The following is a 12,331-nucleotide window of genomic DNA, read 5'->3' as shown; positions in this document are numbered from 1 at the left end:
AAATAGATGTTTAATTTTTCAACTATCTTAAGGTACAATAAAGAGCATCCATTTAAAGTTTATGGTGTAAGGGGCTCTGATAGATACACACCCATGGAGCCACCACCATAATCAAGACACAGAATATTTCCATTAACCCGACAAGTTTTCTCCTGCTTCAACACAGCCAATCCCTGCCCGCCCCAGACCCGGGCAACCGCCACTCTCCTGTTAGCATTATCTAGAATTCCTATAAATGGAATGTCATGGGTATGAATTTGTGTCAGGCTTCTTTCACTCAGCATGATGACTTTCAGATTCATCTATGATAATGCTTGTACAGCTCTGCATTCTTTTTTATAGCTGGGTAATAATTAATTGTATGGACATATCTCATTATCCTCATCCATTCACTTGCAGACGGACATTTGGATTGTCTCTAGTTTTGGGATATGTGAATAAAGCTGCTATAAACATTTGTGTATATAATTTTTTGAGACATACATTTTAATTTCTCTTGGATAAACATCAGTGAATAGATGGCTAGATCATATGTTAGGTGTATGATGAAGTTTTAAAGAAACTGTCAGTTTTCCAAAGTAGTTTTGCCACTTTACATTCCTACCAGCAGAGCGGAACAATTCTAGTTCTTCCACATTATCACCAACATTTGGTATTTTTAAACTTTAGCCATTCTAAATGGTGTCACTTCTTATCTTTTGTGTGTGTGGGGGGGGTAAAGAAATGAAAGTCTTTTCACACTCCATTTCTGAAAACTGTAATTTGTGATATTATTCTTTGGAATGCATTGCATCCTTTGAGCCATGATTATATTAGAAGATAGTAGGGTACTAATTGTAAGAGCATAAAACTTTCTTGCCTTTCCTTGCATAGATATTCATCTTAAGAATTTATTAATAAAGGGGCGCCTGGGTGGCTCAGTCATTAAGTGTCTGCCTTCGGCTCAGGTCATGATCCCAGGGTCCTGGGATCGAGCCCCGCATCGGGCTCCCTGCTCAGCGGGAAGCCTGCTTCTCCCTCTCCCGCTCCCCCTGCTTGTGTTCCCTCTCTCGCTGTGTCTCTCTCTGTCAAATAAGTAAAATCTTTAAAAAAAAAAAAATTTATTAATAAAATCTAGTTAAAAGTGGGAGAAATGTCAGGTTGACAATCTTTTTCAGATCACTGTGCATCCAAGTTCAAAGAAAATTTATCTTTGGTAATTCTTAGATGGGGGAAAGCAATATAGATACCACTGCAATTTCATTTCAACAATTACAATTTTTATTTTCTTTCCAAGCATGATTTCCTAGCGATGGTTAGGTAAACAGTTAGTAAATTGAAATGTCCCCCCATTTCTTAAAATACTTTCCAACAACAAATCTAGAGAATCAGGTAGAATGGATTTTCTAAAATTAATGCATATTAGTTTACAAAAAACCTTAATTAAAAATATACAATTACTTGTCAGTAAGACATCAAAGAATAATCAACATTTCTTTCTTTTTGATTGGCATTATATCAACTCGATTTAGTAAGAAGACTGGCTATCAGTTAAGTTCTTATCTTTCTCCCTTTTTTTAAAAGGAAGAAAATTAGTTATTACTTAATGAATGTAATTTATTCATTCTACTCTTTGTGTGTGGAGTCCAGGCCAAGAGAAATAACTGAAGGGTGCTTCATGATGAAAAGGTTGTGAACCAATCACTGGGAAGTCTATTTTGTTTTGCCCAACGTTGTACCACTTAAATCATATCTATTATGTATCTTAAGATTCAAAATTAATTGAACACGGAAAGGAATTACCTTGAAGGGTGGTTCGGCAAAAAACACGGATTCTTTTCCCGAAAGTGGTGTTGAAGTTATTGATCTTGGGGAAGACACATCACTCAACTTAAAAGACAAAATGAAAATCACAGATAAAGAATGCTTCTTCAAAGTCTTTTCTTCTCTAGTGAAAGAATTCACCTACTTAACCAATGCAAATAAATCTAATGGTAACCATCCTTAGTCTCAATTAATTCAAGAGTATTTTCAACTTAATGTAGCCCCTCAAATACTTTCCGAAACCTTGCAGAGTATAACTAAGTAACTCTGTTCCTCTAGTCATGAGAAGCAATTTTCAAAACCTGTAAAACTGTGGCATGTTGAGAATATTATCAGTGAATATGCTCACATAGCTAACACAACTTATCAGAGGAGACATTCCTCTCAACTACTTGAGAGATTTCACAGACATCTGAGCGTCCTCCTCTAGGCAACAGTCACTATAAGCTCAGAAATGAAAGCTGCTTTTAATATTAGCCAACCTTCAATGTAATTAGTAAGGCAAATATATTTTAGCAGTGTTTTAAGAAACCAACTAAAATTCATTTTCAATTAACTGCCTCACCAGCCACCCATTCTTCCTGCCTTCATGTGAGCTATTAATGTGAGGTACTAAAAAGAGACTGAGCTTCACTTAAGGAAGAAGTTTCTGTCATAAGATTTTGAGAAATTTCCCTGAAGCTTTTATTTATTTTTATTTTTTTTCCTTGAGGCTTTTAAAAAAGATACTGTTCAACTCCTCAGCCTTGCAATAAATAAGAATCAACATTATTTCCATACTAATAATCAAAATCCTTCATACCGCCCTCTGTAATTGAAAACCAGTAAAGAAAATTTTAAATGTGCATTTAATGGGCGCCTGGGTGGCTCAGTCAGTTAAGTGTCTGCCTTCTGCTCAGGTCATGATCCCAGGGTGCTGTGATCGAGGCCCACATCGGGCCCCCTGCTCAGCAGGGAGCCTGCTTCTCCCTCTCCCTCTTCCCCCCACTCCTGCTTGCTCTCGCTCTCTAGTGCTCTGTCAAATAAATAAATAAAATCTTTAAAAAAAAATAAATGTGAAAAAAAAAATGTGCATTTAAGGGTCAATCCTAAAACATTTCTTTTTGGCCTGAACACAAAATGACAAAATCGTGGTTTTTTGCTGGTGATGTTGTATGTTTGTTCACTGTTGGTTTGCTTTTGTCTTTACCTGGGTAGGACTGATAGGAGGTGGTGGAGCTTTGCGTTTTTTTGGAGTTCCACTTCTTTCTGAGCTTAGTTTAGAGACTTGATCATGCTGGAAGTTATCACAGTCCAAAGAACGGAGGTGGGTTAGTTCGGTTAGTAAAGTCTGAACAAACAGCTTCATCAACCAAATGAGAAAAACCTCAACTGTTCATGCATTTCTTATTTTATCAAGACCTGACATCTGCTACCCACATAAAAATAAGTAATATGCATGCTCCAAGTGCTCTTCCAGCAGCCCATGCTTTAATAGCCAGAAAATATAAAACACAAGACAAAACCAGATTAAGTTGGTGTGGAGAATTGGGAAAGTGGAGGATGGGGAGCTGTCTGCCCCCGTTTAGAACCCAGGATACATTCCTCATTTAGCTTCTGTCTTAATGCAAAGCAGTGGTATTTCTACCACCTTTGCATTATTTTCACTCCTTTCCTTAAAGAATGTTGATATGGGGGCAAGGGGAAATGTCATCTCTGAAGGTTATAAATAAGTAACCCAGCTAGTACCTAATAAATTCAGTACTGACTATTTCCTGTTTATGACAATTTTTCAAGAACCTTGATGTATAAGTAAATAAATACAACAGTCAACTATACATCTCATCAAAAAAGGAAAAAACACTGATGATGTTTTTAGGGAAAAACTCCAAAATAACAGGGCAATCTTCTCAATTTCTGTAACTCTAACGACATTTTAGAAAAGTTCCAATTAAAATGAAAGGACAAGCTAAACCTCTTATGTTCATTAAATATCTCACACTGTCATGGATGGAGGTCTATAATCCATGGGATACACAAGCATTTAAAATATTGTTGTTTGTTCACAGAGTTAACCAAACATTTTTACACCAACAGAAAATATTAGTACATTTCAGAAAAAGATGAATATATAAGTAGCAAGTTTTAAAGTTACATGCTTTGGCAACAGGGTAAACCATTAAGAAAACCTTTACCATTTTCTAACAATGAATCATTTATTCTAAAGATTTTTCACTCCTTAAGTATTTTCAACATAGTTTTTGTCACTTTTCTAGTGGACCACAGAGTGGTTTAATCAGGACATTTTCAAAGTCCCACAAGCTATGATGACAAAAAAAATTCTCTCCCCCAAAGATAAATACCTGCTTTGGTTTTGTTGGTGTCTTTAAATCTGTAGAGGAAAAAGTGAAAAAAAAAAAACAGAACTGTAAGGACCATGACTCACATCCACTTTGGGGCTTTTGGTGGCGGATACACACATACACACACACACTCACACCCATAACACAACAAACACAATATATAACACTTCATTTTTCTTCAAGAATATGTTTAAAGGAATAACAAAATAGATCATATTGCACACATTCCTTTACCCTTTGGGGAAAATGGAGTGGATAAATTTAAAACAACACTGGCTATTTTCTTTCACATACCAGAATCCTGAGAGATTTTTGATAATAGAAGGCTTTGAATTCCTGCATTTTCTGAGAGTTTGGAATAATGTAAGGCATTGTGTCCAAGAGAATCTACAAGGTTTAGGTCTGCACCCTTTTTAATTAAGGCTTCCACGATATTAGAGCTGCTGATCTCACAAGCCAGCATGAGAGCAGTTCTAAAGAAAAAAGGAGACACCAAATTAGTACTAAGACAATGGGAAGACACTTTCTTGGGAAGTCATTTATCTTGAAAACAAGGAAAAGATGATAAGTGCAGTTAAACATATACACTTAATCTAGGGAATCTGAAATGTAGTGCTAGCGAGATGAAATTAGGTTATTTTTGTTTTTAAACTTCAGATTAAATCAAAACATTAAACCATATTAGGTCAAATAACAGAGACATAATCTTCTAAACATAATCTTCTAAATATGATGGAATTTAATGATTGGCATAAATTATGTCCTCTTTTCACCTCAAGCATTTTAAAGTACCTATACATCATTATGACTATTTTTAAAAGCAGCCAATATGTTTACTCTTGTTTAATTTTGCATGAGAAGCCACTGGAAATGGCCTAGTCACTTTAGTATTCAATAATCTCATCATAGACTGAGGTCTGAGGGAAAACTATTTTAAGTCAAAACAGATTCTGGATTATCAAAAGAGGCAGGAGGGATGCCTGGCTGGCTCAGTCAGTAGAATATGTGGCTTTTGATCTCAAGGTCATGAGTTTGAGCTCCATGTTGGGCACAGAGTTTACTTAAAAAAAAAAAAAAGGCAAAAAATTAAAAAATTAAAAGCACTTTATAACAAATGATCCAAAAGATAGCTTTGTTATTTTGAGACTCCCAGAATGTAGATATCGCCGAAATCCCATGATTTCTATTTCTGTGGTACCTTCCATTTTTGTCCCTGGAATTTACATCTGCTCCGTGGTCCAGGAGAAAGCGACAGACCTCACTGTGGCCATTTTGTACTGCAAGCAGCAGTGGTATATTCCCATCCTAGGAGACAAATTCAGATTGATTGTAACTCAGACACCAAATGGCCAGAATCGCAAAGGACCTTGCTCTTCGTACATTTATTCCTGAGCCGTCCTGCCACCATGACAGTTTGCATCCCAACTGTGTACCGTTACATCTCAGCACAGCTCTTCTTACGGAGCTGCACCAACTGTTAGCTTTTCCTCAGAACCTCAGCCTCTTGGGCTACTTGTTCCTTCAGCGACCATCACTCAGTCTGGCGATGATGTGAGAGACAGGGCAACACCAAGTATGTAAAGGCTCAAGGCAAGTATATCATGTTTATTGAGGAGATGGCTCTGGAGAAATGAAGGACTTGTTTCCACAGGTGGTGGTGGCAGCTTCTTCCAAGCGAACCACATGCTTCCTACCATTCATTCTGCTATTCCCTTCTCAGAGAGTGAATGCTTTCATAACCTGACAGGTGCCAAAACAGAACAGAAATTAAGAGTCTGTCTATTCCTGACACCTGACTAGATAAAAGATCAATGGAAAGAATGATTTAAGATGACAATTGGCATTCCTTAAAAAAAAAAAGAAAATGATGTTGAATCACTGTATTATATACCTGAAACTAATGTAACACTGTATTTTAACTACACTGGAATTAAAATTTAAAAAAATAAAAAAGGCAAAAAAAAAAAAAGAGAGAGAGAAAGAAAATGAGATCCCAACTCATATACAAATCATGTAAGGAAATTAAGAATTTAAACATTATTTACAACAGAAAACAAGAAAAAATACCAGAAGAATATACAGGTGACTATTTCCACAATCTTAGGGTGAAGAGGTCCTAACTCAAATGATACAAACCATAAAGAGAAGTTTTTGTTCTGCTTTTTCCTTGAACATTCCTCACAAATGGGGTTGACAGTAATTTTTAAGGTAGACGTATTCAAAGAGGCAAAGGAAAAAATAAATTACAATATAGCCAATGACTTAACATGAGGACTTAAAAAAATATAATTACTGCTTAAAGATTGAGTCTCCATTTAAAATAGAATTTCAGACACATTTCTAAAAAGTTATCTCTGTGAAGTTATAATACTTTCTGGTTATAAAGCACTGAGATTCAGGGAGTGCGAATTCGTCCTCAGATTCTATAAACTCACTTAACAATATCCCCGTTAGGTACAACGCATATGCATGTCGATTCCCATCCTATGGCAGGAAATTTAACTTTGTAAACCAGGACTGAATGGCATGTACATTTACTCTCAAAATAGTCCAGCAAGGTTAAAATAGTCTAGAAGCAGTCCTCAAAGTTGAGAAACCCTAACCAAGAGTACCCAAGATGATACATGGGAAAGAACAGAAATAATAGAACTTCAATTTAGACTTATTTCTTATTGCTAAAAATCAAGAAAGTCAGCCTTATTAATATTTAGGTTGATGGCAGACAAGCTCAGAAACAAATACACACATCAGGAAGCGCATGTTGCAAAATGTCTTGTTAATGGTTCAGGGACCAGTGGAGAGAATACTTGAATCCATTTGGCAGAAGAGGACCCAGGTTGGAAATCACTAGTCTTGCCAAATGCTTAGGTCTCTAAATGTCTTCGTGACTTTCGGGAGTAGCCCAGAGCGCTCTAGAAACCAGTGTCCATCTAGTAGCCGCCCGATACTCACCAAATCCTTGAGGTTTATGGGGCTTTTGTGCTCGCAAAGAGCCTGCACGGCTGGAAGGCAGCCTTGTGCCGCTGGGGAAGGAAGCAAACACCACAGCCCATCACAACGCTGTTCACATAAGCAGGGATGTCAAACACGTTCAGGACACGGAAAGTTCGCGTCCCACCCGGTTTGCCTATGTTACTCTAGTTGCACTGAAGAGCAATGGTATCAGGAAGGTTAAGTAAGGTGTTTTCAATTACTATTAAATTTTGATGTTTCCAGACCTAAAGCCAGTGGCTGCCAGTTGCCCTTATACAAATACTTGGTTTAGCATTTTGTAAGGACTTAGCTTGTCCACAACGAGCACTAACGGGAATTTATAAATCTCATCATTCCTGAGTTCGGTGTCAGCGTCCTATTACTTGGAGTTGTGTGAGATAAAAACAGACAGTAAAACAGAACACTGATAAATAAAATTGGGGTTTCTTTTGAGCCCCAAATCAAAAAAGTCTGTATCAAACATCACATGAAATCTGCAAATGCTTATGAGTGCCTCTTAAATAAGAAGCTTACATTAATTAAAATACAATAACCATGACAATTTTTACTGATTGTTTGGCACAACTGATGAATTCTAGATGTGTTCTTTGATAAAACTCCACACGTTTTGCAAACTGAGGGAAATGGAAATTCTAGGAATGATGACAGACAACAGTATCAGAAATAAAATGGCTTGAATGAGGAAAGATCATGGCTTGAATGAGGAAAAGGAAAATTTAGTTATTTCTTGTGGCAGAAGATAAATAAGATACTGAAAGTCACCTGCATAATGTAAAGCTGTTTTCCCAGAACTGTCAACGCTTTCGGCTGGGCATTTAGACTAGAAGACAAAAATAAATAAATACACATAATCAAATTCAGTTCTGTTTAGTTCATCCTTTTCCTGCAAGGTTATGATGTATCTTATTAGGAAGAGTTTAAATAGGACTAAGCCCCGATTGCTGTGCTCCGGGGCCTACTGGGGAGGTGGGGGGGGGGGGACGGGACTCATTTCCAAGTAATGGTGACCCAGGCAAGAGGTCACCTCTTTGTTGCTTTGGCTGTCCTGTCCTCTCTCTCACACTAGCACCCCATCACCAGCAGATCATCCCCACCAGCTAACACACATGCTCTAGGAGTTCTCACCTTGATCCCATCTTTCCCCCCACTTCCTGCCCTAATTCTCTATCTCCCTTCACAAAACCAACTTTCTGTCAAGAACGGCCCATGTGCAATCCAGGCTTCCTCGCTTTCCATTCACTTCCAAACCCAGTGCAGCTGCGTGCTGTCCTCCAGACTCCACAGAGATGGCCCTAGTCGGTCACCAACAACCTTCATGTTTCCCACAACAACAAACATCTGTGTCCTCCCCCTACAGCAATCCACCCGCTTCTCCAAACATTCCTTCCTTTCGGCTCCACACTAGCCCGCTTTCCTGGGCCCTGCTCTGGCCACCCCCCCTCTGTTAGCCAAACAGAACCTTGGGGTTCCTCGCTGCTCTCTTCCTTGGTAATCTCATCCACACCCACCAAGAGGCTAATGACTCTCAAATGGAAATCTTAACAATAACCACCACAATAGTGCCTATTAGCTATCACGTGCCAGGCACTCTTCAAAATATTGTTTTAAGGCTCCTCACAACCCTAGATAGATACTATTATCATTCCCACCATCATCTGAGGAAACTGAGATACAAAGAAGTTAATAATTTACTCAAGTCACAGGAAGTGGCAGAGCCAGGATTCAAAGCCAGATGTGCTGGGCTAGAGCCCATGTTCTTCTCTGTACACAACAGACACCATCTGAGTGCCAGGCTGGATAGCCCATTGCCTAGTTCACAGTCCCGCTCCCTGTAGGCACCTCAACCGCAGCCCAGCCCAGACTTCTGGTCTCCTCTCCCTGACGCTTCCCTGTCTTTGTCAACCATCACCCAACTAGCCAACTAGCCAAAGATCACTGCGCCATCTCTGATTTCTTCTCCTCCCCCTCCGCCACCATGTCCTGTCAATTCTGTGTCCTAAATACACCTGCTCTACTCTCTCTTTCCCCATGATCACCCCGTCAGCTAAGCCAGCACCTTCTCACCCAGACAAGCTGTGGCTGCCTCCCAGTGGTCTCCACAGCTCTGCTTTTGCCCCTATTCTCTCTAGGACTAGAGTGATCTTTTAAAACTGAGTATCAGTCCTTCCTTTAAAGCCCTCCACAATTCCACGCTGTGCTTAGAGGAGTTACAGTCCGCCTATTATGCCACATAGGCCGGCACCCCAGGTCCTTCTTTCTCCTCCTCACTCGTTTTGCCCCAGGCTTTCTTTCCTCCCTAACTAGAGCCTTTCCTACCGGAGGCCCTCTGTAACTTGCTCTTCTCTCTGCTTGAGATGTTTTCCCCTTGGCTCTTTCCATTGTTTTCAGCTTAAATATCACCTCCTCCAGGAGGCCTTCCCTGAACATCCACCCCACACTCCTCTCTCTCAGGTCTCTGTTAGTTTTCTTCATGATGTTACGCAATATGTAATGTGTATTTGCGGATTTGTTTACAAGATGGCCAGCTCCATCAGGATAGGGGCTGCTCTGTTCTCTGTTCGTGAGCATATAGTCAATGCTTGACACAGTGCATGGTGCCCACGGGGCACCTGTTAAAAGCAGGGGGGCCTAGCGGGCTCTTGGGGGAGGGAGAGAGTTCATTTGAATTTGAAGAATCTCACGACTCTTTGTGCTCATTGCCTTGAGGAGGCAGAACTTTAAAATGGTAGCCACTGGAGAAGAGAAGTCTCTCCAGCAGACAGTAAGAGCAAAGGCCTAGAGAGCCTACAGGGGATTAAGTACAGAGGGTAAGGGAAGGCAGGAGATAACAAGAGTCCCAACACAGAGGGCAGGGGATGCCAAGACACAAGTGAAGAATTGGCTAGAGAGGTCCAGGACCCAAGGAAAGCAACCCATTCGTAGAACATCAAAGCCTCAGGTTTTAGCAACTATTCAGAAAGAAGAACAGCAAGTTTGCAAGTTAGAGGCAAGAACAGGCAATGTTAGAGTGAAATGTCTGTCTGCCCGTCAGTGGTAAGAAGAATGGAGATCAAATTACGACTTACCATCCTTTGGCCTAATTTTAGAATAGCACAAGGAAGTGTTTAAAGGCTTCAAAGATTCCAGAGAAAAACCAATCCATTTGCATAACCAGATATAAAATTACATTAGAGGCTAGAATATCTGGTCCTTGCCCATGAGGATTTCCAGCTTGTCAAGTTCATTCTTCCTGAAAATCAGAGCCAGATGCAAAGTCTGGATAACCAAGCCAGACTGGGAATGGAGATTTAAAATACAAATAAGTTAAAGAAAAAATGAAGGGAAGGCCAAGGGTATGGAGGCAGGATACCGGGACAAGTCAGTGATTTGTCATTTATCCAGAGTGCCGGGTCTCAGAGAAGGCAGAGAAGTTCTATTTTAACCGTTTTCAGAGAGATGCCTCATAATAAAAAAAATAATAATAATAATCACAGATGTTGATCTATTTTTCTTGAATTTCACTTCAAAGACCTGTTAAGGTTATGCATTCCTGGCATTGGTGGTAGCTTACATCATGTAATGGAAGACAAGAAGCTGTGTGATCAACAGAGCACGACAAGTTGAAGAATGTGACCACATTTCTGCATTAGAATTGCAAAGCCAAATTAAAGCAAGATGCCGGTCGCACACAGCGCTTGCTCGTGAAGGCTGAGGCAGCAGCACAACAGAACAGACGGTCGGCCGAGCGCGGATTTTATTGCTCTGTGCCGTTCCTGAAAACCACTGGCAACAGCTGGGTGTTACGGTATGGACTGCTATCGGGAGTTCATTAAATATTCATCTTTAAGGATTTACAGAGGTCGTCCCCCTACGTGAGCATTATAAGAGGGCAAGGTTAGCAAACCCGGGAGTTGGCTTGAAATTATAAAGAATAAAACCAAGAACCTAAACAAAAACCAAGAACTAAAAGCTCCTTAAAAGTTACATATGAGGAAATAACGGTTAAAATTCTGTTTCTCAGTAAGAGTTGTGTTCTCCCAATGACAGAAGGAGAGAATACTAGGATACTGGAGATCCTGTATCGTAAGGATCTCCAACAGCATGGAAAAAGTTTTTAAAATTGACTACGTAAAGGATACAAGCCTTTCAGGAAAGAAAATGAGGAGCTGAATGAAGGAGAGAAAAAGGCTGGATCCCAGGAAGACACTCCAAATTCTGATTAGGATCCTCTTCCCTTACCAGCGCAACTGCTATGGAAATAATCTTCTCCTTGGTTATCATTTAAAGAATGACGCCTCTTAGGAAATGCAGTTTCTGGGATGGTATTTAAAGGAGCGTGCGTGTGTTTGTTCTTTCGCAGATAAGGGTACTCTTAAATTTTGACATCATTTTAGGTTGTTCCATGTTACCTGAAGGAGCTTCCGGATGCATTCATGGTGGCTGTTCTTGGCTGCGAGGTGTAAAGCACTGTGTCCTAAATGGAGTGAAAAAAAAAGTTTTGGAAAAAAAGGCCACACGTTTTAAATCCCTTTCTTATCTCTGTAAGGAAGACAACTATGAGGAAATAAACTGTTCTCCAACAAAGACGGGATTGTTACTCTTTAGGGGAAGACCTCAGCTTCTTATCTGTAAAGTTCAGTGACAAAAGAGCCAAGAACACAGAGCATCCTGCCCGCTGGGTAATATTCGGGGTCTACTCCAAGTAGGTTTCTCTTGGGGTGCCATGAAATCTTAGCTAGAAGCTTGCAGGTGACTCAAGACACGCAGCTCAGCTCTGCAACTGTCAGTATGTATGCCAAATGCCCTGCATCCACATCAGCCACACCAGGCTTCGACTACCACAGGCCCAGGAACCCAAGAGAGGCCACCCGTGGGCCAGGCGAGAACATTCTGAACACCCACACGCTTAAATCCCGGTTTTGGACCTTTCATTTCCCTCTCCTCCAAATGTGCTCCAGCCCCTGCATGGAAATTACCTTGAGTTTTCAGATATTCAAAATCCTTCTGTGGAAGAAGGGAAAGAGTTGTGAAACCAGTAATACACTATTTAAGTGGCATTTCTTTACGTTCCCTTCATAGAACGTGACTCCAACAGGAGGCACTCCGATGCCTCAGCGGTCAGCTTTAGGAAATGCTCGTGCTGGACCCAACTCTCTCCACTGCCTAATGGGCCTACAGAATTTCTATGGAGGAGGGGCTGAGGGGCAGCCTCC

General features: G+C 40.2%; 1 protein-coding gene across 6 annotated transcripts in view; it reads right to left on the bottom strand.

The window, feature by feature from the left end:
- The window catches only part of RAI14 (retinoic acid induced 14), a 140,214-nt gene that overhangs the window by 13,234 nt on the left and 114,649 nt on the right, over nt 1-12,331 (bottom strand). For 3 of the 6 annotated variants that reach the window (XM_078066617.1, XM_078066618.1, XM_036107437.2), the window contains 8 exons: nt 11,528-11,592; nt 7,902-7,959; nt 7,098-7,168; nt 5,344-5,450; nt 4,440-4,618; nt 4,146-4,174; nt 2,993-3,079; nt 1,783-1,869 (listed from right to left, as the gene is read on the bottom strand). In XM_078066617.1, the coding sequence (XP_077922743.1) occupies nt 1,783-1,869; nt 2,993-3,079; nt 4,146-4,174; nt 4,440-4,618; nt 5,344-5,450; nt 7,098-7,168; nt 7,902-7,959; nt 11,528-11,592 (683 nt within the window). Of the gene's footprint in view, nt 1-1,782; nt 1,870-2,992; nt 3,080-4,145; nt 4,175-4,439; nt 4,619-5,343; nt 5,451-7,097; nt 7,169-7,901; nt 7,960-11,527; nt 11,593-12,094; nt 12,123-12,331 lie in introns of all 6 variants that reach the window. The other 3 variants (XM_078066620.1, XM_036107439.2, XM_078066619.1) reach the window with 3 other exon arrangements.

This window comes from Halichoerus grypus, chromosome 2 (genome assembly GCF_964656455.1).
Source record: "Halichoerus grypus chromosome 2, mHalGry1.hap1.1, whole genome shotgun sequence".
NCBI classification, from domain to species: Eukaryota; Metazoa; Chordata; class Mammalia; order Carnivora; family Phocidae; genus Halichoerus; species Halichoerus grypus.
The sequence above is the reverse complement of the archived record's forward strand: the minus strand, read 5'-3'. Positions and strand labels throughout refer to the sequence as shown.